Below are 25,148 nucleotides of genomic sequence, written 5' to 3' on the forward strand. Positions count from 1 at the left end.
TGTGATATATTCTCCAAGGTGATGCATTGGATTATCTGGTGAAAAATTCCTTCACTGAGCCAGCTGGATCAAGAAAGGGCTTCCCCAAAGTAGCCATGGTCATCACAGATGGCAAATCCCAGGACCCAGTTGATGAGTTTGCTAAGAGACTGAGAAATACTGGAGTTGAGATCTTTGTTTTGGGTGAGAGTTAAAAATCATCATCACCCTGCAACTATTTAGTGGACCTAGCCTGGACACACATTCATCTCTCCTCCATCTTCGTCATCTTATCTTCATTATCTTCATCCTTCGTAGGCATCAAAGGAGCCGACGAGGAGGAGCTAAACGAGATGGCTTCCACTCCTCATAGCAAGCATGTCTACAATGTGGCCAACTTTGACCTGATCAAAGATGTCCAGCGACAGCTCATCACTGAAGTCTGCTCAGGGGTGGAGGATCAGCTGAGTTCGCTCATGAGTGGAGAGGAACGTGAGTACAAGCCAACTCAAGAGAACCATTAATAACCGCATGGCATGCTTTTAGGCACTGAGATAATTTACACTATATTTGAGTAAGTAAGTACTGGCAGCTGTATACATCTGGCTCGTATGTGTATTGACACTTCTTGTAGTTACCTTAGGGCGAGAGGGTAATGGAATAAAGGGGTAGGGTACCTCCAGAGTCAGGCTTGAAAGTACTTCACATTTATGCTTTGTGCTGACCCACAGTTATTGAACCAGCGTCAAACTTGGAAGTCACTGAAATCTCTTCCAAGTCAATGCGGGTGACATGGGACCCATCCCCTGGTGCCACAGTCACAGGCTACAAGCTCCAGCTCACCCCCATGATGGCAGGCAGTAAGAGGCAGGAGCTCTACACAGGGCCCACATACACATCGGTCAATGTGCGAGACCTGTCCCCAGAGACAGAGTACGAGATCAGCCTGTTTGCACTGAAGGACTTGAGCCCCAGTGAGCCTGTCATGGCCATGGAGAAGACACAGCCTATCAAAATCTCCCTTGGTGAGCCTGACGCAATCCTTGCTTGCTTATAATGAATTATATATATATATATATACACACATACTGTATGTACAGTGGCACTATGCACTGAAATATACATTGACATCTTTTTTTTCTCTTTCACAGACTGTTCTCTTGGAGTGGATGTGCAGGCAGATTTGGTCCTTCTGGTGGATGGATCTTACAGCATAGGACTGGCTAACTTTGCCAAAGTCAGAGGTTTCCTTGAAGTTCTAGTCAACTCCTTTGATATTGGTCCCAACAAGGTCCAGCTCAGCTTGGTCCAGTACAGCAGGGACCCCCACACTGAGTTTTATCTCAACAAGCACCATGACATTGCATCAATGGTGAAGGCTGTAAAGACATTCCCCTATCGAGGCGGTTCCACCAACACAGGGAAGGCCATGGCCTACGTGCGGGACAAGATCTTTTTGACAACCCGGGGGGCCCGGGCTAATGTTCCACGAGTCATGGTCCTCATCACAGATGGCAAGTCCTCAGACTCCTTCAAAGCCTCCGCCACCAACCTACGTAATTCGGATGTGGAGATCTTTGCTGTGGGTGTTAAAGATGCTGTGCGTTCTGAGCTGGAGGCCATTGCCAATCATCCAGCTGATACCCACGTCTACGAGGTGGAGGACTTTGATGCCTTCGAGAGAATTTCTAAGGAGCTCACACAATCCATCTGCCTCAGGATTGAGCAGGAGCTGCTCAATATCAAGAAAAAAAGTAAGTGACTTGAAAATAAATTCATGTATTTACTGTGGTTATAGCAGGTATCAAGTTATTATTCTGCTGTGGGTGAATGTTTTCATTACTGAGAAATTGAGAAGTTGTTCAGACAACAGTAAAAGATTGAGAAGTTTCCCACCTGTAGTAAAATAGAAAAACAACTCTGCTTTAATTGACAGGGCATGGAATAAATATTGTGCTCATGAAGTATATGTGAGCAGAGCTGATCTGTTTCATGTCAATCTTGGAAATCTCTTGTTTTGTTCAGCTGGTCTTTCGTCTGGCAAACACAAGTGTGCCTTTGATTGTTTTAAGTCTCCTAGCCGAGCATGCCTCTAAAACCAGAGATCCAGATGCCTGAATCTCAAGGGATATTGTTACAGCATGTGTTATCGCTACGTTTTTCAACGCTATGGCAACATCCTGCGCACTGTTATTTTGACCTAATTACAATCCTAATTGGAGGGGGATTGCGTTTTTAAATCACGACGGTGGATGCATTTCATTGCCTCAGTAGCAACACATTAATAAAAAAACGAAAGCTATTTGTAATGATCTGTCTGGACAAGGGAGATAAAATCCACAAAGGAGGTTTTTCAACAAAGTATGTGTCACTGCCTTGGCCCAAACTGTTGCTCCTCAGTTTGGAAATATATCAGTTGGAAATATTTGCTGAATACACATTTATTATGGCTTAGGTGTCCTATTTTTGAGTGTTGCATTTGGTGTTAAAAGAGGAACATTTAGTGATCTGTCATTCAGCAGGAATGAAACTGAAAGTGTAGAGTTATCTTTAATCTCATGTTTTCTTCACAGGCCTTCTGGCTCCTAGAGACCTGCAGTTTTCTGAGGTTACCTCTAGGAGCTTCCGTACCAGCTGGGTCTCAGACTCTGCAGATGTCTCGTCTTTCCTGGTGCGCTTCCGACCTGCCGCAGACACCACTGGTGACTACATTTCCTTGGTAGTGCCAGGGGACACCACCACAGCCATCCTGCCTCACCTCATCCCACTGACCACATATGAAGTCAATGTCTTTGCTCAGTATGACAAGGGAGACAGCTTTCCTCTCTCGGGCGAGGAGACTACACTAGAAGGTAAGACCCAACATCTGATCAGTCACGAACAACAAAGTGAAGAGGGCATTTGTGTTGTTTTTTGCGTTAGTTGATTCTGGGATTCAGCCGTTATAAAAGTTGGTAATCCCTTATGAACACTGTTTAACAAGAGCCATATCTATTTCAGAACAAGGAACTGTCCGAGATCTCAGGGTGACAGAGGAGACAACCAGTAGCTTCAGAGTGTCATGGCAAGCAGCTCCTGGATCAGTGCTAAGGTATCGGCTGTCCTACTATGCCACTTCGGGCTCCGGGGAGCGGCTGGAGGCCGAAACAGATGGTAAAACAACCACCATTGTGCTGCAGGAGCTGTTTCCCATCACCACCTACCGTGTATCGGTAATTGCTGAGTATTCATCTGGCCTGGGACAAGCCATGGAAATTGACGGCACCACCAAAGAAGGTTAGTAACACTCCCATCCTGAGGGAGAGCGAACATGTATCTTGTGTTCGTACTTACCCAAATGATGGTTTTTGGTAGCTAAGACAATGGTGACACTGCCATTGACAAAAGCTGTGTTTTCAAATTCAAACCATCTAAATGTTTGTGAACGAGCTTATTAATGTGATGGTCCACCTTATAAAAAGCCATGCAAAGAGGAACAAATAAGGGCTTATATATCATTTGTATTGGTAACTCCCCTACAGCTACCGGTTCTCCACGTAATCTGCGGGTGTTTGACGAGACCATCTCCACCATGCGGCTCTCGTGGGAGGCAGCCCCTGGGAGCGTAGCCCAGTACAGAGTGGCTTACAAGGCAGCGGAGGGTGTGGGAGAGAGGAAAGAAGTGGGAGTGAAGGGTGACACCACCACACTGCAACTGAAGAATCTGGACCCGGCCACCGAGTACGAACTGTTTGTGAGCGCACGATACTCCTCTGGACTTGGCAACCCACTTTTGGGCAAAGGCACCACTTTGGAAGGTAAGGGGACATTTGCTGTTGAATCTGTGCTCTACAAATACATCAGTGGGTTTGGTTTGGTGTCAAGGTTTTAGAAGTTTCTCTAGGCACTGCTGGTGCTGGGAACTCGAGCCAGTGGTGGTTTTGTGGTGGTATTGTGGTCTGGCTTTTTTCATCTTTCCTGCTTCCATTCTGTGAGGCTGAAACTGCTTTGATTGATTGGATCTGACATGGTGGGCTGGGGGGTGGGCTGAGGATTTGATTCAGTTACTTTCAGGTCTACTTTTGAGGCAATGTTTCTTTTTGATCACATTTAATTTAAGCGCAAATATGACGGGCACTGTTGTGCTGTTTTGAATAAACTTCCTGGCCCTCTAGTAGATCAGTCAAGCCTTCATCCCAGGCAATTGTTCAAGATGTCCTACCCATGTGCAGTCCACATTTCTGTTTCTCTGTTTCTCTCTTTCCACTTCACAGTGGCGTGCAATGGATACAAGTCGTTGTGTTTTGTAAAGCTGAATTTTCAAAGCCTCCCGACATATTGCTTCAGTAACATGGCTTGTGTCATCCATATGTCGCCGAGATGGGCCTGAAGTCTAACTCCCACCCAGCAAGCTGAGGTGTGGAAACAGGGTGGAGGCAACAACCGCTCTCATAAAGCCACACAAGCCTTACTAGCAGGCTGCTGTTCTGGCTCCCAAATGTGTTTTATACGGAGAACCCCGTTCAGCATGACATGCTATTCTTTAATACCTCACACCAGCAGGCAGCTTCACTTACCAGAGTCTGTAATTGCTGGTGTCACCGTCAAAGGAATGTTTCCCCACTGTTTTGACTGAGGAAGGCTCCAGTGGGCTGACCTGTAAGAATAACAAATATTAGACCCATCTGTTCCTCATTGGCCACTGCAGAGGTAAGTCCTCTATGATGGACAGGGGTCAGTGGCGGGGGTCCGGAAGGACTAGCACCCTGGGGCAGTCAGAGGCCACATGGTCGCTGGGCTTCGTTCATCTGGAACCAACAGGCCACTGATTCGACACGTTTATGTCGGCTTATCAGCAGAAAGGTCAACGCAGGGCCGGTATCAAGACGAGATCTACACACTTATGCAAAGACACAGCCAAAGTAGCTTTGATCAGTGGGACAGACTTTGATCAAATCTACAGCCCCATCTTGACTTGTCAGCATAGATGTGCGTTGTGATTGTCATGTGTGGAATCAGGGGTCAGGATAAGAATGAGCAGAGCTGGTGTATAGTTACAGACTCAGAGGCACTGGGTCAGCTCAAGGCCTCAGGCAGGGGACCTGACAGGATAGACATGCATGATTTGCAGTGAAGGCTGCAAGTGAGGAAAATGTCCAAGTTGCTACAAGTAGATTAACCTCTATGGTGCCTGTTACTCATTTTCTGACAAGTTAAATTAAGAGCAATGACTTAGGCCACTAAACTTTGCAGAGCCCCATTCCATGTCTAATTAGTGGTTAGATTTAAAGGTAGACCCTTGAGCTACAGCTAGCGTGCCCTATTTGGATGGATGAAGTTAGCTAAGGCCAGAATGAAGGCATTTTACCTCAAAGTAAACTGCCCACAAAGGCATAAAGCGATCTCCCACACCAAGGAAACAGAGAGGCCTCCTTGTCTCTCGATGGCTTCCCTTCTCTGTTGTCAGCAGTCTGGTCATTAGGGATGACATTAAGGGCTGGCTACATTTTAGACTACAGAGGCCATTCCAACAGGGGGGCGTATTACAAGCCTAGCTCCACACATTTGGGGAACAACAGGGAAGTGTTCCACCAGCAAAAGTCACTGTGGTTTACACTTTAACTCTCTCCCTGTGAGGTGAGTTACTGTGGTTTACGCTTTAACTTTCTCCCTGTGAGGTGAAACCATGACCAGTGGCCATAAACATTCCCCAGGAGCAACCTCCCCCCTCCCCTTGCCCAGTCCACTGAAAGTGATAGCCCATGGTGATTTAGGGCCTACTATGGACGCAGAGATGTGCTGACTCACCACAGAGACGGTCTCTGTGTGAATGATGCAAAGCCTTCCTGACTTGACCCAAGTTGGGTTTCATGTTGTCATAAGAAACAAGGCCCTTCTTTGTGCTGGATGCCGCCAGCATCTGGGCACCCTCAGTGGGAGGCATATCCATCCAGTCAGCACAATCACCAAGTGGTCTGAGGGACAGGCTTGTGGTAGGAGTGGATTAGATTCAGATTAGATTAGATTAGATTCAATTTTATTGTCATTGTACAGAGTACAAGTACTGAGACAACGAAATGCAGTTTAGCATCTAACCAGTAAGTGCAAAATAGCAATAAAAGTGCAGAGTATGTGCAAATGTAGGGTGGGCTAAGTGAATAAATATGATATGTACAGTAAGAGTTAAATATGACACAGAATTGTAATATAAACAGAATTGAATAGCAGCAATTGAGGTAAGAGTGAGGTATGATAATATATATAAAGTGCAGGTGAAAGTAAACTGGTGGTAACAAGTGAAATCAAGTGAATGAGGTAGAAAAGTACAATCAATACAGGTAATGCAGTAAAGTGGATACAGTATTAAAAATACATTATGGTGCAAATGTTCAGTGGCTGAAGGAGGGTGTATAGCAGTCAAGCCAGGTTTAGGGGGGGGGGGAGGAGAGTGAGGTATAGTGCAAATGTTTAGTGGCTGGAGGAGGGTGTGTGGCAGTCAAGCCAGGGTGGGGGGGGGGGGGATGGTGAAGTGAAGTATAGTGCAAATGTTCAATGGCTAGAGGAGGGTGAGTGGCAGTCAAGCCAGGGTAGGGGTGGGGGGGGGGGGGGGGGGTTGAAGTGAGTATAGTGGGGGTGTGAGAAGGGGTGGGGGGCTAACCCCCGTGGAGCAGAGTTCAGCAGGGTGACAGCCGCAGGGATGAAGCTGTTCTTGAACCTGCTGGTACGGGAACGTAGGACCCTGTAGCGCCTCCCAGAGGGGAGGAGGGCAAACAGTCTGTGGCTGGGGTGTGAGCTGTCCTTGATGATGCTGCATGCCCTCCACAGACATCTCTTGTTCTGGACAGCCTCAATGGTGGGGAGAGTGGAACCGGTGATGCGTTGGGCAGTTTTCACCACCCTCTGCAGTCTTTTGCGGTCGGCAACAGAGCAGCTGCTGTACCATGTTGAGATGCAGTTTGTGAGAATGCTCTCAATTGTACAGCGGTAGAAATGATCCAGAATCTGAGGAGACAGGTGGACCTTCTTTAGTCTCCTCAGAAAAAAGAGACGCTGGTGTGCCTTCTTTATTATGGAGGAGGTGTTAAGGGTCCAAGAAAGGTCATCGGAGATGTGGACACCCACGAACTTGAAGCTGGCAACACGCTCAACCTCCATCCCGTTGATATGGATGGGGGTGTGTGTGCCAACTTTCTTCCTGAAGTCCACAATGAGTTCTTTGGTCTTCGTGGTGTTGAGAGCCAAGTTGTTGTCGGCGCACCACACCGCCAGGTGCTGGACCTCTTCTCTGTAGGCCGACTCATCGTTGTCACTGATGAGGCCAATCACCGTTGTATCGTCTGCAAACTTGACAATGGTGTTTGAACCATGTACAGGAGTGCAGTCGTAGGTGAAGAGGGAGTAGAGAAGAGGACTAAGCACGCAGCCCTGTGGCACGCCTGTGTTGAGGATGAGGGTTGAGGAGGTGTGGTTCTCTAACCGAACAGACTGGGGTCTGTTGGTCAGAAAGTAAAGTATCCAATTACAGAGAGAAGTGTTGATACCCAGGTGATTGAGTTTAGTGATCAGTTTGGAGGGAATGACAGTGTTGAAGGCTGAACTGAAGTCAATAAACAGCATCCTCACATAGCTGTTGTTACTGTCAAGGTGAGAAAGGGCGGAGTGTAATGCTGTGGAGATGGCATCCTCCGTACTCCTGTTCTTGCGGTAGGCGAATTGAAAAGGGTCCAGTGTGGGTGGTAAGCAGCTTTTGAGGTGAGCCAGGACCATCCTCTCAAAGCACTTCATGATTGTGGGGGTGAGTGCAACGGGATGGAAGTCGTTAAGGCTCACTGCAGTGGAGTGTTTTGGCACCGGCACGATGGAGGTGGTTTTAAAGCACGCAGGGACAGTAGCTTGGGCCAGAGACAGGTTGAATATGTCAGTCAAGACCTCAGCTAGCTGCCCAGCACAGGCCCTGAGCACCCGTCCAGGGATGCTATCAGGGCCAGCGGCCTTGCGTGCATTAATCCTGCTCAGTGCAGCACACACGTCGGTGGAGGAGAGTGTAAGGGGTTGGTGGTCTGAAGTGAGCACAGCCTTGATGGCAGCCTCCTGGTTGTCCCTGTCAAAGCGTGCATAAAAGCTGTTCAGCTCGTCAGGGAAGGAGGCCGCACTGTTATGGGGCGTGGTGCTGGTGGGTTTGTAGTCTGTTATGGCCTGGATGCCTTGCCACATGCGTCGGGGTCGGAGTTGTTCTTGAAGTGCTCCTCAATTCTTAGCTTGTGGCAGTGCTTGGCCTGCTTGATGCCCCTCTTCAGGTCAGCCCTGGATGAACTGTAGGCCTGAGCATCACCTGATCTGAAAGCGGTGTCTCGTGCCTTCAGTAGTAGGCGGACCTCTTTGTTCATCCAAGGCTTCTGGTTGGGGAAGGTAGTGATACGCTTGAGTGTGGTGACTCTGTCGATGTTGGAGTTGATGAAGTCCAGAAGGGATGAGGCATAGGAGTCAATGTCCGTGTGGGAGTCCAGTGTGGCTTGAGTGGCAAACACACTCAAGTCCGTGTGTTCGAACCGGTGCTGTAGTGCAGAGTCTGCTCCCTCTGGCCACACTTTAACTGTCCTCACTGTGGGTTTCACACGTTTGATGAGTGGTGTGTATTTGGGGAGAAGGAACAAAGAGAGGTGGTCAGACTGACCTAGGTGGGGGAGGAGGGCTGCCTTGTAGGCATCAGCCATGTTTGTATATACTTTGTCCAAAGTCTTGTCTCCTCTAGTGGGGCAGGAGACATGTTGATGAAATTTGGGGAGTACAGTCTTCAGGTTGGAGTGGTTAAAGTCACCCGCAACAATAAAGGCTGCCTCCGGGTGTAAAGTCTGTTGCTTGCTAATGGCAGAATGCAGTTATTTCATTGCCAGCTTAGCATTAGCATCTGGGGGGATATAGGCTGCAGTCACAACAGTAGATGTAAACTCTCTGGGCAGAGGTCTACACCTAACCATGAGATATTCAAGGTTAGCAGAACAGTGACTCTCGATGATAGCAGTGTCCGTACACCAAGCTTTGTTTACATAGATGCATAGTCCACCGCCTCTGGTCTTACCGGAGTCCTCCGGATTATGACATACAGCGGACTGGAGCTCTGTCCCTGCTGGTGGGAAGACATAATTACAGCTCAGGAATTCCGTCTGATCCTAGTAGAATTCTATGCACGCTTGCTTGTTACTCCATTTCGTCAGCGCTTGTGGTAGGGTGGGGGAGGATTTGATGTTAACAGTGTTTTTTGGCCAGTGCTTTCCTCCTGGTCAGCATCAAACCTCACTGTGTGTGTGTGAAAGGGTACAGTCGGAGCCCCGTGCATTACACTCACGCCCTTTAGGTTTAATTAGAAAAAAGTTATTTTTTATTACTTGACTAGAAACATCAGGTGGCCATGGTATAGTGGTGTGTTGTGTTTCATCTTACAAAGAATCTTTTGGAAAATTGGCTTTGCAGACTGAGCATGTGCCAACCCTTTGAGTTCTGACCCAATGCTGGCTCCTGTTTCATGATGAGGTTGTCTGAGGAGAGGGGCAGAAAAGGGCATCCTTTGGCCAGCAGTGAAGTTGGACGCTACAGGGCCAAATGAACACCCATGTGGACCCAGAACAGAACCCATAAAACACAGGAAGTCATGAAATTTTCCATGACAAAAAAAACCGCCTTTAGCATTAGAGTGACATGGTTGATGGGCTCACCTGGTTTTGTCAATGAGAAGCTGCCCTGAAATAAGATACATCTGACCACATATATTGAAATTAAGTAGCTTACACGAAAAAAGCGGTTGTCTCTCTTTAAGAAGGCTGCTTTTCAAGTGGAAGTTTGGCTTTGGTCCACTCTAAATTGCAGGGTTGCATCAACAACCAATATCAAAGGCAGACAGGATGAGAGAGAAGTTGGCCAGCTATTTGCAACATCAGGCATTTATTTAAAAGATTAAGGCTGTCCTACTGGGTAAGATGCCCATGTTAAATGTCACTGGCTCTCCCACAAGCTACTTCGACCAAACATAACTGGTCAAAGAGTCCTCCCTGTGGAATTTGCTGAAGAGCCTTCTTTCCATCTAAAGTACACATTTTGAGATTGTTAACTGCTAAAACATGGCAAAGGATAAAGATATGCCACATTCTAGTCAAATTTGAAATTGATGTCACAGAGAAATGTCCTTTCCATTCCTTTAGGTCATTAAATTGTTGTCCAGTCAGGAGGTGTACTTTTCTTGTCAGGCTACCCTGATTGCTGGCCTTTGTGATATGTAGATCTTACTTAATAATTACATCAAACCCAGATACTCTGAACTAAAGTGACAAAACAGCCATAGACAGCAAAACAAAAACATAATGTACAAATGGATATTGATTGATGGATCTGTAAGTCAGTTTGCCTGAGGAACTCTCAAACTCTCAACGTTTAATAAACTTATAGGCTGCATAAAGGCGGTGGGTATTTTTAGTACCATATATTTCTTCTCAGCTTTTCTGTGTGCAAATTTGCAAAAAATGTGAATTCTTATCAAACAAACAGTCCAATGAATGTGTTGAGGCACTGGATCTCTCCTCTACATTTGAATGGTGGAAATGTGTCTCTTTGTCTGCAGAAGTCATTATCATGTGATCTGGTCCCTGTTGTGCATCGTCGGTAAATTCAGTTCTAAGAGCTTGGCAGGGGAGGCGTTCCCTGGATCAAGTCCACTTGGAAACTGCTGTTACCACGGCACAATATATTAGACAGGCACTCAAAAGACTGGAATTCCTCATAGAGTTTGGTATCCGGATCTTCTCCTAACGTTATTCATTCCCTTGAAGGAAGTTTGACACGTACTAAATCCTTAAATAAATATCCATTTCCACATCTGTATTAGGTAGAGAAATACAGACATATAACACGTATGAACTAGTTAGGTTACTGAAATGCATAATATAGTCAGCAGTGAATTTAAAAATTAATGATGGTGCTGTTTCATGAGCTTACTGTATGTCTTGATATATTACGTAAGACTGCCTCTTGATTTGTAGTTGAGAATTGACAACTTCAGACTCGGGTAGGAAAGAAACTGTGTGCACTCAGTAACGTTTTCTCTGATCTTAGTCTTGTGGTCTTTTTGACTAGTTTCTGGAGTCACAGTCACTGGCATTGTGGCCCCCGCAACTTGAATCAACATTTCATCTACAAGTGGAAAACTAAACGAGGGAGCCAGACCACATCCTAAGGCTGCAAGGCAAGCCGTAGACAGGTAGCCACCATGTGGCCTATCTGCATACTTGGATGAAGTGTTGAGAGAGAGAGGGAGCCCGTCTGGTGCTGCCAAGCGTTGCCTGGATGGGCGTCATCAGCGCCACCGCAAAACTGGTCGCCCACCATTTCACGTCCCATTATTCCTTCTCTGCTGGCCCCTCAGCCCTCTCCCTAGAGTGCGGAAGAGGGCGCACCATCTGCAATTTTTGAAAATAGCATTTAGTAGATCGGGTTACGTGCCTGATGGAAAAATGAAAATAGTGAGAGACTCCCGAGATGCCTGACAGATTGATGGATTTTGCAGCTCCCTCTGTCAGGGCTGCCTGATTATGGACAGAGTCAATCTCTTCAAGCCCAAAAGGGCCCAAAGGGTTAAGCAGGATGAGAAGTCCGCCTGTCAGGGGCTTTGGTGCAGTTCTGTCTGGACTGGGCTGAATCTTTGCTTCGCCGCAAAGAAATTAAGGGATTGTTCTAGATGGAGTTTGATTGCTTCAAATGTCAGCCGAGACTGCTTGCTTGGCTCCCTGATCCTAGCTGTCATGTGATATTTATCTATGTGTGACGGGGAATTAATTCTTCCATTCTAACCTCTCTTCATTCTCCCATGCAGAACTTGGCTCCCCGAAGGACCTGGTCACGAAAGACGTTACCGACACCAGCTTTGCTGTCTCCTGGACAGCGGCCCTTGGCAACGTGCGGCGCTACCGGGTCACCTGGAAATCCCTTTTCACTGATGAGGCGGGTGAGAAGACGGTCCCCGGAGATGTGACCACCACGGTGCTAGACGGTCTCACGCCAGAGACCCGCTACATGGTTTCTGTCTACGCAGCTTATGGCCACGGAGAGGGGGAGCCTCTGGTGGGAGAGGAGACCACAGATGGTAAGCTCATTCCTCCCTCATAATGTCTCCACCAGGTGCCGAGACCCTCTACCTCTTGTTGCTTCAAATGGGTTTTTCCCGTCCCCAGGTTACCTCAGTCCTGAAAGCAAAAAAGAAAAAAACTGAAATGTATAATGTGAAAATGCTCTACTGCTCCAAATGGGATATAGACATTTACAAGTTGGAAAAAATCAGTATATCAGAAATGTGTTGTCATGGTAATGATGTGAGTCAATTCCGTGTGTTGTTTGCACAGCAAACATGAAAAACATTTAATCTTTAAATGTGGCTTGTGACAAAAACATTTTGTACTTTTAGTACTTAAAGTACTTTAGTATTACTACTGTACCTACAGTACTAGTTTGATACTGATTATCCACAACATCCAGGGCACTGAAGAGAGCTAATTGGGATTAAATACTTTATAAACATCACTACACAAGCACTAGTGATGTGTGCTAAGAGTTGTATATACTAGAGTAAATGACTATATCCTAACCTACTTTAAAGAAACATAGTCTCTTGAGACTTACAGGAATGCAGAAAACAAGGACCTTTAAGACATAAATGTCAGCCTCATGCCAGGCTTTATGTGGAAAAAGTGAAATAGGTGACAGTTATGACTTCTTTCTTTTAAGCACGGTTGGCGTCATCTATGTTGGCGGGGGATTTTTCTGTTCGTTTAGAAATGCCGCTGCAAGGTCCTGTTCTTTTTGAGGTGTGTGTGTGTGTGTGTGTGTGTGTGTGTGTGTGTGTGTGTGTTTGTGTAAGAATGTGTGATGTTTGTGTGAAAAAAAAACTTTGCAGGGGCAATGACGTAGTGTGTCACACCTGTTCTCTGTTATCAGGTGGCTGAGGGTCTCAGACATATTTGGGGGTAGTGGGGTCGAATGTGGAGGTGTATTATTTCTCCGTTCGAAATGAGAAAAGCACACACTTGCGCTAAAACTGACTCGGAATTGGGAATTTATGCACTGGTTACTGGGACAAAATGTGCTAACGGAAAAATGTGTCAACCAGCGACCAGGCAGAGTGCAATTTAAACAGAAAAACAACCTGAGTGCACCTCATGGGGGTTGTATGTTTTATACTCGTGGTCTCTACTGCCTGAAACCACTCATATGGTTGCTTTATTTCAGTCAGGTCACTGTGAAAACTTAGGCATCATGGTTTTCATTCATGTAAGAAAAAAAGCAGATTTGGAATGATGTTCCAAGGATCTTCATGAGTGTTTTTTCTTGACTTTCCTCTGCCAATACCATAGTGTGGCTTGCAATATGGAAAGAGAACCTTGTGGGCAAGCATAGAATGTCTGTGTTTGGCTTTGAAATCAACTGTCTCAACATGGTTTTTTTCACATCCGGCATGGAATTAAATAGATCTATCTTGGCGGATGCGTGCGCCCCAAAGTGTGGAAAATGTATTCAGAGTGAACTTAGGGGATTTACATTTTCCAATTGCTTAATTTCACACGATTTAGAGAGACCTCCTGTTTTCCTCTCACATTGTCCAAATGAACTTGTTGTTTTATGAAAGACCCACTGATCCCGAAGAGGTTGTCATTTCTGTGTCTAATAGCGGTGCTTTCCTCACATTCGCAGTGTCCGCCGCTGCCAAGGTGCTGACCGTGTCGGAGGAGGCGGAGAAGAGCATGCGTGTGACGTGGCAGCCAGCCCCAGGCAATGTTGTCAACTATCGGTTGACGTACAAGCCGCAGATCGGAGGCCGCCAGCTGGCCACCAAGACGGCAGGAGGTACCACCACCACGGTCCTCAGACGCCTGACGCCCATGACCACCTACGACATCGTAGTGGTGCCTGTCTACAGGCAAGGAGAAGGAAAAGCAAGGCAAGGAGTAGGAACGACACGTACGTTGGTCCATAATTAAACACATGGGTTACTGATGCTACAGTGCTAATAAGGCTTTGATGCGGTGGGTGGGGGGTGTGGTTAGGTCATGGAGATAATGACAGTTTTATCAGATTGCCAGTTCAAAATGCAATACAAAATCTTTCAAATGGAGTTTGTTGTTGCAATACGTTACATAGCATTCAGTTCATTGTTTTCGCACAATACATCATGAATAGATATCTATGTTGAAACACGTACAGAAGGTGCTTATGTATGATTTACGTTTTTGACAAAGAGTCACATATTCCACTTTTGTGACCGTTTTGTCCCCTCCAGTGTCCCCATACAAAGCTCCTAGAAACCTGCAGACATCTGAACCCACTAGGACCAGTTTCAGGGTGACTTGGGACGCGGCCCCAGGGAATGTGAAAGGGTATAAAGTGACCTTCCATCCCATTGGTGATGACATAGACCTGGGAGAGCTTCTTGTAGGACCATATGACAACACAGTGGTTCTGGAGGAACTGAGGTACTTCACATCCTAGGTTTATGCTAGACTGCATGAATATCTAGTCATTATAGTCATGCACTGGATTGCAGCAAATTGGCCACTGACGTTTAATATTTTTTCAGGGCTGGAACCCAATACAATGTAAGTGTCATTGGCATGTTTGAAGGAGGGCAGAGCATGCCATTGGCTGGAGAGGAGAAGACAACTCTCTCTGATGCACCTGAGATACCCTTTTACGCCCCAGGTAATGCCCCACGGTGCTTGGTCCTGCTCACGCCCACACAGAGACCCATGTCGTCCATATTGAGATGTCCATAGCAAAGCCTCTGCTCCTCCTTTAGCGCTAGGATGCTATAACCACAGTCAAGTTCCATTGGGAGTTCTGTCACATGGCACTGACCATTTGTTTAACATATTTAACAATCAGCACATTGTATTCCTTCACTGAAAAACTGATTATTTGAAAGGCTTTCCTCAGAGCTGATGGTGTCACGAACAAGTAGACCTAATGGGAAATCCACATTGCAAGTGCAAGTTCTAATCACGCACTCGTAGACTTCTTTTGAACCTAAAAGTGCTCAATTGTCAGAAAATGGTCTGCTCATAATTACTAATGTTTTACAATCGGTGAGTTGGAGCTCACAGAAGAGAGAGAGAGAGAGAGCATGAGGTGGGGAAAATGTGACGCGTCAGACGGAGGACTGCAAAGGGATTGTCAGGGAAGGAATTCCGTCTCTAATTGAGAGCAGATTCAGTGGCCGGCCTTGTCTGCCCTGGGCAGATGTGAGAGAGCAGTCTAGAGCTCCAAACAGAAGGTTTCATCAATAACATTCTTTTTCTTATTTTAATTACAAAAGACCAGTTATGGGCTTTTTAGTGTATTTTTATACTTCTGCTGGCATGCATATAACATCTGCTGATGATAGCACTCACAAAGAGGTCTTAGTTTTGATCTGTCTGACATCTGTTTGTTAGTTAGGGAAAGCCCAGTACGAGAATGAATATTTGGAAAGATATCTCAACACCCCAGCGCTGAAGCAGGTGTTTCATGATTCTTTATGAGTCAAGTAAATCATTACTTCAGGTTACTGGAACAGTGAGCCTTAAATAACTCAAACCCCAAAATTCATGGAGCCTGGATGAGATATTTTCTTATTAAAGAAATATATGGCCAGACTTGAGGATTTGTAATACTCAAATAATCATCAAACTACTGTATGTGCAGGTTCAGTCACAACATTTCTTCATCCCAGCCAGATAATTACTAGTGAAAGCATAAATGCACCAGTGACACAGTTTAAAGGCATTATTACTGTTAAATGCATTCGAGCAGCACAAGTTTTTGAAGGGGCTACACACTTTTGCACAGGACAAACATCTGTTTTGCTCCATTAATCTTCCTCTGTGTCTTAGTAATGTGCTCAGTAATTCAATCAGAATCGTGTCTGACAGACACAAGTTTTTACACACTTCAAGACCTTCACATGGGTTGATGTGCTGTGTTTTTTCTCTCTGCATATGTTCCTCAGTTGGGTTTGCGTCTCTTTTCTCTAACCAGTGAAAGGCAGTAAATCAGATGTCATGTAACCCTGTTTTCAGTTGCAGGACAGCGACGATTATGCAATGTCTGCATGTCTGCACATCTGTGCCGGGATTTCAAAAAAAAAAAAGCCTTTTTGCTGGGTGGTGCTCTGCCCCCTTCCCTCCCCCTCCTCCTCCCTCTCCCCCTCCCCTTCCTCTCCCCTCTTCGTGCAGGTGTCTGGAAAAAGTGGGGCAAGAGCCGGATGAAGGAATGCACCATAATTGGCATAGAGGAGAGCCTCGTATATCACATGTCAAGGGGGCTTCTTTTGTTGTGCAACAGAAACGGACGATCGTTCAGAAGAATCAGACAAAGGCACAATTAAATATTTGACGTTGCGCCTTTGAATAAATTCGCTGTGGATTTTGTGCATGAGGAAAATTAGTGTAAACTAAATGTTGTTCAAATATTCAAATAAAGTGGCGCCTAAAGTCTTGTGTGTCAAAGTGTTTGATGCTTTGCCTTGACTTTTCTCCTCAAATCTATGCTGTTTTCATCCCATTCAGTCACTCTTTATGTTCCTACACTTCCTGTTTGTCACATTTCATCAATCAATTTCTTCCGTGCTGCCCAATCAGCCACTGTATATCTCTTTTTGGCTCTGATTCTAATAGCATATCTTTTGGTGACGCAGATGTGACATGCAAGACCACAGCCCAGGCAGATCTAATCCTGTTGGTGGATGGTTCTTGGAGTATTGGGCGCCTGAACTTCAAAACCATCCGTGCCTTCATAGCCCGCATGGTTGGCGTCTTTGACATTGGCCCAGACCGTGTCCAGATTGGTAAGGTTCTCACATATAACTAGATTTACTGAATACCAACTATTGTGGACTGTCTATACCTAGATATGCCCCTGTGTTTTAGCCTTAATACTCACCTTTGGTCCATTTCTAGGTCTGATTCAGTACAGTGGAGACCCAAAGACTGAGTGGCACCTGAACACACACAAGACCCGAACTGAGCTTTTGGATGCTGTGGCTAACCTGCCATACAAGGGAGGCAACACTCTGACAGGTACTCTGAGGTTCAACATCATAAAGATGTTTAAGAATCCTGGTAGAATTAAACCAAAATGCATTCTGACATTTATTGCTAATACAACTATCGAGGCAAATTCCATGGCATAAAAATGTCCTACGTCAGAGGTTATCAATCAACATGGACGTACATCTTCTGTCTCCTCACAGGTTTGGCTTTGAACTACATTCTCCAGAACAATTTCAAAGCCAATGTTGGAATGCGTGAAAAAGCCCGTAAAATTGGAGTGCTGGTCACTGACGGCAAGTCGCAGGATGATATTATTGTCAACTCTCAGAACCTGCGTGATCAGGGCATTGAGTTGTATGCTGTCGGTAAGTCATTGTGTGAATGAGAATAAAACTGTGTTTGTTAAATGAAAGTCACTGAAATAAGCCAGAAGACTGTAAACAAGGCTGCAAGGTTGATATATGTATGCTGCCCTGGTCTACAGGTGTGAAGAACGCTGATGAGAATGAGCTGAGGTCCATTGCCTCAGATCCTGATGAGATCCACATGTACAATGTGAATGACTTCTCCTTCTTGCTGGACATTGTCGATGACCTTTCCGACAATCTTTGCAACAGTGTGAAGGGCCCAGGTAAGTTATCTGAAGTCTACTTTACTACTTTTCTACCATCAGAGAATCTCTTTTATTTTCTCTCCTTCCCCTTTTTCAGCAACTTTTTCCAAATCTGCTCACAGATTATTTGCACATTGGATCTTAGATTAGTGTTCACCCCCTTCAGGGGTTTCATAATGATTATTTAGTAATGTACTAAACTGGTTAGGCCAGACCACCCACTTTGATTTCTTGTAGAAGTTCATCAGATCTTACGTGCCTCTATGTCTATACGTAGAATAGCTGTCTGTTATGAATATCTGTATTAAATACTGATGCTATGCTATGAGATAAGTCTGTTATGAATACTGATGCTATGCTATGAGATAAATCTGTATTAAATACTGATGCTATGCTATGAGATAAATTTGTTATGAATACTGATGCTATGCTATGAGATAAGTCTGTGATGAAAACTGATGCTATGCTATGAGATTACATGAGTTAGGCCCCCAGGCAGTCACCTTGGATCTTAGATACTAGAATGTAGCATTGAGAAGTAGTCAATAGTTGTGCCAGTAGGTAGGGTAACTATGCTGACGTCAATTACTGAAATGTGTCACTAAGTAGAAGTCAACAACTAAAATTACACCTTAGTTCTCTCATACTTTTGTGAAGATTTAAGGTTATGTTTTAACAAAGACATAGTGCCTTTACTGAAAGTCCAAACACCGCAGTCTTAAGACTTTAGGAGAACGTCTGGCATGCAACCTCTCCTCATTACCTCATCATATGATCCCCCCTCAGGAGGTGGGCTGGCGGGGCCTACTGACCTTGTGACCTCGGAGGTGACACACTACTCCTTCCGCGCAACCTGGACTGCCCCCGATGGCCCCGTGGAGAAGTACCGTGTGGAGTACATAACTGTAGCTGGAACACAAGCTCAACAGGTATCGTTAGGACACAGTTGGTTTCCAAGGACATACAAAACAATCATCTTTCATTTGGGTTTGCCGTGCATGATCCACCTGGGCCAAAGCAATAATCAGAGCTGCTACTAGTAGATGTATTAGTGTTTATGGGGGATTTCCAGCTGTTTTGTGGAATGTGGAACTCTCTGTTCATTTCTTGCTCCTTCTGCTCCAGCAATAGTTAGCTGAACACCAACATTAAAGTAAGCATGAGCCTTTTGGACATGAAACTTGGCTTTGTCATTGTTATAACTAAGGAAGGCCAAGATGTAGTTTTCTTTATTAAGTGTGTAGATTCTATGTGGTTTGTATGACATTTCATCATTGTTTAAACATTAAAAATGAATAGTAACTTGTTGGAGCACGCTCTTTTTGATCACAGTTGCTTCGGCACGAGTGCAAGCCCAAATTTAAAACACATTTGTATGATTCAAAGGCTGGCTAATGTGCTGGGTTTGCATTTCAGTGTTGACTTTTTTGGTAATCACTGTGGGACAGAATATCCATCCCACAGTGGTCAATGGAGTTTTCCAGAAAAGAACATTTTCAATGTGGTCTCCCACAGTTAAAACTAATGACTCATTTGGCCTTGTCTCCCATCTGTAGGTGTTTGTGGATGGTACCATGACCACACTTGTTCTTGAGGGCCTGGACCCACTGACTGAGTATTTGGTCACTGTCTACGCCGTGGTCGGGGAGGAGAGCAGTGAACCTCTGAAGGGCACAGAGACCACTCGTAAGTTCTTCTCTTCATTCTCACTCCCCTTCACCACAGTCTTTAGTGTTCTGGTGCTTTCCATCCAGATCCCGCCCTCTCAGGAGTAGAATGATGAGAGAATGCAAATTCCAACCCAATACAAGCAGTTGACAGATGTTCTTAAATTAAGTGAGGTGCAGTACCCAGATAAACATGTGATTGTTCAGTCCAGTATTACAAATCCATTGGCCTTATTAATGTTGGCAAAACTGTTGTTGGAGAAATAAGACATATGGTAACATGAATAGAGCTGGATCACCGGAAAATATATTTCCGTCATGCATAGTGATTGCAGCAAACTTTGGGCTGGGCATTTATTGGCCAGAACTGGCGTAATCACTGGCATTGACTCAAGCCAAGCCATTTCCAAAAGGACCTCTTCTTGTCCTTGCAATGTACCCTTTTTTCAGAGGATTTCAGCCCTTCCCAGACTTTTCTGCTGTACAGTATACATTTCTATAAAATTGAACAAAACAATAACCTGTTTTGTCCTTTGGCAGTATGGTATATGTGTGTGTGTGTGTGTGCTTGTGCTTTTACTGTGTGCGTTTGTCAACACGAATATTTGCAAATGCCTAAACCTAACATGACGTCTGGCAGCTTTTGTTTGATTGTAACAGAAAAATACATTGTTGAAACGTGTTTATGTTGTGCATGCCACTGTTGCATGGTGTCGCAGTCTGTCACATGGGCATGACATTCATGCCTGAGGGTGTTTTGCACTGATGTGATGTGATGCTCAATCTAGTGCACAATGTCTGCAGTCGTACCAGAACTTGTCGAGTCATGACGAGCTTCTTCATTCATTCATTCATTCATTGGACATGGATGTGAGGCATGACAGAGCAAGATGTTCTGGAGAAGCACCATCCCATCCTTTGTCCGTTGGCTTGTTCATCATCACGCTGTCCATCAGTCCCCCGCCTTCCCTCATGTTCTTCATCACGCTGTCCATCATGCTCTTTGTCCCATCATGCTTTGCCATCATCCAGTGTGCTCACCCCATCACTGTGGCATCCTGATGCCCGCCATGTGCCATCCATTCACCGTGTGGCCATCACCCGTCTGTGAATGGCGTGCCTTGTGTCCCTCGGTGCCTGCGCTCCTTCCCGAGGGTGTCCAGCTAGAATATCGAGGAGAGCACGAAACGAGAGAAAAAGCCTGTCCCCCCCTCTGCAGTGGGTCTTAATGCGGTGCGGAAAATGACCGTCTACGACCAGCGCGCCACCACCATGAGAGTGAAGTGGGAGGCTGCCCCCGGCGCCTCAGGATACATGCTGCTGTACAGTGCCCTAAACGCCAGCAGACCAACACGTGAGGCAGAGGTACGTACATGCTGAACACCCTCAGGGAACAGAGGGCGGGGAAGGGGTCTCTGAGATGACCACTCTGAGGTCATACCCTCATGGGTTATTTAGGGTATTATGAGGTGTCTGACATATCAGGGACAAGATCCTGAAAGGAAAAGTAGTGCTATAGACATGGCTCATTTTTAGATGCTATTTGGTATTTTATGGTCTGGGGTTTTTTGTCACATGATATGTCTTGTTTGTGCCCAAGTTTGCAGTATGTGTATATGTTTATGTGCGATGTGTAGCTTTCTTCTCAAGGCCAGAACAAAAGGGTCCAAAAGTAATTCGCTCATTTAAGCCTGCTCATGTTCTATTTTCCAGTCATAATCATGTCTTATGTTAAAATAGAGACATGAGATATATAGTATTTCGGTGAGTGAAGTGTCTTAGTCAGTGTTGGCAGACAATTCATGTCCACTGGACACAGGCCGAGGGGTTCATTAGCTCTGGAAAAACAGGTGTTTAAGAACAGCCTCTATGTCTGTCCACTGTGTCTGCAGATGCCCACCCGCTGTTCTGGAAAACACTGTGAGGGGAACTAACCCAAACCCAAGAGGACGCTTTAGCGTGCTGCTTCCTGACATCACTGACATGGCCGTCTAATGCACTTTCTCCTGGTTGCTTCCCCAGATACGGACCAAAAAGACGGACATCCAGCTGAAGAAGCTGATCCCCAACACGGCATACACACTTTCCGTCTTCGCCCTGCACGGCCAATCAGTCAGCCAACCGCTGACAGATCAGGGTGTAACTCGTACGTGGAGATAGGTCTTGTGACCCCGCCGAGACTGGCTCACTCCCCACTCCTTGATCCTAATCTCTCTGGCCTTCTCTTGTTTTGTGTTCTCTTCCACTGGGCTCTATCCCTTTCTTCCCCGCAGTGCCCATGCCCCCATCTGGAGAGCTGAGGATCACAGACGTCACTCATAGCGCCATGCTCCTGAACTGGGACGCGGCCCCTGGACCCGTGCGCAAGTACATCATCACCTACAAGGCAGAGGACTCTGACGCTAAAGAGGTAAGACCTCACCCCTGTACTTCCAGTGCCTTCTCCAGTTCACTTTAGTGGGACACGATGCACCGGAAAGCTCCGTGTTTGTATGCGTAACATGCTGGGCTGCCCACCAAAACAGAGACACATCGCTGATTGATATGGATTCTGTGGGCTAATCGCCGTGGCTTCTGCGGTGAGTGGATGGATGGAAGAGCAGCTGGTGGGAAGATTATATGGGCAACTCTCCGAGACTTCTGTGCAGCGAGAAAGAGACAGACAGAAGGACTGGTGGGAAATGATTGAGCATCTGCTGGAAGATGGATATGGAGACAACAGACATGACCTAGTGTGTTCAGGAGATATTTTTCTTAGTATTTATAAAATAATCTGCGTTAGATGTGACGTCCACTATCCATCCAATACCCGTTTAGTGTGGACATATGCATTGTGTTTTGAGAGCTTTGGAAATTTTTGAAGTTTTCTGGCGATGGAAGGTTTGGCCAAGTTCCTGCATCGCATCCTGAGGTATAAATCATGGCGTGGTTGCGGCTGGAAGTGTAATTTGTTGGCGAGCTGGAGATAAAATAAACACACGCTGGGAGACCCAGGTGTATTGAGGCTACAAGATGATCTTGAGAAGACACTGACTGCCCAAAACTGGCAAAGTTTCCTGTTACCTGATGGATGATGATGTGCTATTGGTTCGATGGCTCACGGTGGAAACAGGAAGCGCTTCTTCAGTCCAGAGAGGCCACACCTGTGGATTTACAACTTCAAGCATATTGCATTACCGTTTAGTCCAGGTTTCTGTCTAGCTCGATGGGCCTAGAACTTTGACAGAGATAGGTATGGCATATTTACAAGACATTTGGTATTTCCATAGCAAGAGTTTAAGTGGATGTTTGTCTTTGACCCAGACTTTTTATGTTCCTTCTCCCAAAATATGAATGAGCAAATACGTCACCCACCATTCTAATATCACCTATAAAGCTGATTGCTTTATTGAGAATTTCTTAGACAATGTCAGAGCAAGTTAGCGCCAATGCAAAGGATAGCAGGGAGTTGAAGCTTTTTTCTATTATAGTGACTATTTCTTTCCTTTCAGCTTGAAGTTGGAGGAGATGTGACAACAAGACTCCTGGACAACCTCATCTCTCAAACAGAATATGATGTTGCGGTTACTCCAGTGTACGACTCGAGAACTGGCAGCCCCATGCTAAACCAAGCCATCACTGGTAAGGGGGTTATTTTCCACATAACGTGGAATTAATTCTGTGTTGAGATTTGCCGCACACCTTTCAGTTAGACACACACAAGGCCTAACTTATAGTACTGTTTGTGAATAACTTGATTTCATTTATAAAGCTCGACACATCAATATGGCAATCTTTTTATGTCCAGGTCAATGGATTAATCACGTAACAAATTTGAATTACAACTTTATTCTCATTTTGGCAGATGTTGTCCCTGCACCTCAAAACCTCCGCTTCTCTGAGGTGACCCAGACCAGTTTCAGGGTCCACTGGGAACATGGAGCACCTGATGTTGCTCTGTATCGCATTATGTGGAAAAAGCAAAGCGAGCAGAACTTCCAACAAGTAAGCACCTGAGCTTGAAACTAGTGTTCAGATGACTGGCATTCAGCCTAACAGGTTTGGTAATCCATCTGTCATCCTCTGTTTTTAAGGACATCTTGAATGCTGACGACACCACCACAGTGCTGGAGCTCCTGGAGCCGGACACACCGTATGATGTGTCTGTGACTGCCATCTACCCAGACGAGTCGGAGAGCGAGGACCTGCTTGGCAGGCAGCGAACCCGTAAGAAACCCCAACATTTGACTAAACAGTTTAAACGGTGTAATCAAGCCTGTGTGCTAATATCCCTAATTATGGCTCTGCCTTTTCTCTCCTTCCATAGTGCCAAAGATCGTCATTACCCCAGGTAAGTGGTCATTTCATCGTAAATTAATTAGGGGTTCAATACAATGCAGAGAGGTCAATAAAGATGTAACCGATATGACTGACTGTTCTCTCTTCCCCAGCCCCCACTGGACCACCTACAAACCTGCTGGTATCCAATGAAACCACAACCTCTATGAGTCTGAGATGGGACCACGCTCCAGGCCGTGTGCAGAATTACAAGATCACATATGTACCAGTCGCAGGCGGCAAGACCCAGTCAGTAAGTACCAATTAGATCTTTCTCCACAAGTGGGGGGTCTTCCAGAGCATCCTAGAAACCGTCTCAGAGGAAGAGGTCACTGAGCAAATCAAATGATGGAAGTGTGACTTTGAACAGAACCTTGCACACAGTGTTATCTTTTAGTTGGTGAATGTATTAGGAGTAATCCACTTAGGCTTGCCTTTATCTCTGGATATTTTTGTCCATTCTTGGCTCCCTTCAAGATGTTTTTTCATTCTTTCCACAGTTTAGTTGGACAGCACTTACAGTACTTTTTACGGTCCATTTTCGAATCTGGATATTTTGATAACAACTTTTTTGCCATATAAGTTAGGCATGTTTTCCCTCTCCTTGATATTTGTATTGCATGCTGTCATGTGACTCATATAATGTTCAGTGATATGTTAGCTATTTGTTGACACAGAATTTCCATGGTGTTTCGGAACTGGAATGTTTTCCCATCTAAATGAGAGGAAACCCTTTTTGTCACGATAGCCATCAGCAGACTGCATTGATGAAATTGCTTGCTTAACACTGAGACACTGCTGGAAAGCTGGACTATGGCTCCAAGCAGCGAGCCAAGTCCTCTGGTCTTTCATCGTTCCTTTCATCACATATAGCAGGGCTTTGGGAGCTCTTGTTATTTCCAATTTGTTGGAAAAGCTCTGCTTCAGAGAGAGGACACACACACAGACACACACACACACACACACACACACACACACACACACACACACACACACACACACACACACACACACACACACACACACATCCACACACCTTGTACATCAGGCGATGAAAATCAGGTTAGCACTGACTGGAAAGATTTGAGACCACTTCTGTCAGAGCTTGCCAGTGTCTGCTGATAAGATTCTCACTGTCTCACCCAAGTTAAACTCTCCACTGATTTTCTGACTGGTCGCTTTATGATAGAGCTGGCAAAGAGTGACATCCGCCTCCTGAACACACACATACAGCCCTCCCCTCATGTCTGTGTGCACACAACTGCATGCGCAGACACACAGGCACGCACACACACACAAGGCCAGTCAGCCTGTTTCTCTTTTTCTAGGCCAGACATCTGTGTATAGTAGCGACCTTGTGTTCTTTATTTTTTTTAACAGTGTCTGTCCTGTAGCCAGAGGCTGGGCAGTAAATCCCGCTCTCAAGCTTTTGACAATCCTTCCAACTGTTTTGGCCATTAGTGGACTGAGATCCTCTTTCTTAATGGAACAACAAAAATGCAACAGTGTTCTTTGCATCCTTGGACAACA

General features: G+C 45.6%; 1 protein-coding gene across 3 annotated transcripts in view; it reads left to right on the forward strand.

The window, feature by feature from the left end:
• The window catches only part of col12a1a (collagen, type XII, alpha 1a), a 59,036-nt gene that overhangs the window by 6,052 nt on the left and 27,836 nt on the right, over positions 1 to 25,148 (forward strand). For 2 of the 3 annotated variants that reach the window (XM_080850116.1, XM_080850117.1), the window contains exons 7-31: positions 19 to 183; positions 298 to 471; positions 711 to 1,004; positions 1,131 to 1,733; positions 2,553 to 2,831; positions 2,980 to 3,255; positions 3,501 to 3,776; positions 11,819 to 12,088; positions 13,690 to 13,956; positions 14,276 to 14,468; positions 14,573 to 14,694; positions 16,667 to 16,816; positions 16,929 to 17,048; positions 17,222 to 17,386; positions 17,506 to 17,652; positions 18,421 to 18,563; positions 19,191 to 19,320; positions 20,521 to 20,666; positions 21,324 to 21,447; positions 21,575 to 21,711; positions 22,793 to 22,922; positions 23,146 to 23,285; positions 23,375 to 23,507; positions 23,608 to 23,631; positions 23,732 to 23,871. In XM_080850116.1, the coding sequence (XP_080706242.1) occupies positions 19 to 183; positions 298 to 471; positions 711 to 1,004; positions 1,131 to 1,733; positions 2,553 to 2,831; positions 2,980 to 3,255; positions 3,501 to 3,776; positions 11,819 to 12,088; positions 13,690 to 13,956; positions 14,276 to 14,468; positions 14,573 to 14,694; positions 16,667 to 16,816; positions 16,929 to 17,048; positions 17,222 to 17,386; positions 17,506 to 17,652; positions 18,421 to 18,563; positions 19,191 to 19,320; positions 20,521 to 20,666; positions 21,324 to 21,447; positions 21,575 to 21,711; positions 22,793 to 22,922; positions 23,146 to 23,285; positions 23,375 to 23,507; positions 23,608 to 23,631; positions 23,732 to 23,871 (4,748 nt within the window). The remainder of the gene's footprint in view (positions 1 to 18; positions 184 to 297; positions 472 to 710; positions 1,005 to 1,130; positions 1,734 to 2,552; positions 2,832 to 2,979; positions 3,256 to 3,500; positions 3,777 to 11,818; positions 12,089 to 13,689; positions 13,957 to 14,275; positions 14,469 to 14,572; positions 14,695 to 16,666; positions 16,817 to 16,928; positions 17,049 to 17,221; positions 17,387 to 17,505; positions 17,653 to 18,420; positions 18,564 to 19,190; positions 19,321 to 20,520; positions 20,667 to 21,323; positions 21,448 to 21,574; positions 21,712 to 22,792; positions 22,923 to 23,145; positions 23,286 to 23,374; positions 23,508 to 23,607; positions 23,632 to 23,731; positions 23,872 to 25,148) is intronic. The other variant, XM_080850118.1, reaches the window with a different exon arrangement.

Source organism: Sprattus sprattus, assembly GCF_963457725.1.
Source record: "Sprattus sprattus genome assembly, chromosome: 13".
In the NCBI taxonomy this organism is placed as follows: domain Eukaryota; kingdom Metazoa; phylum Chordata; class Actinopteri; order Clupeiformes; family Clupeidae; genus Sprattus; species Sprattus sprattus.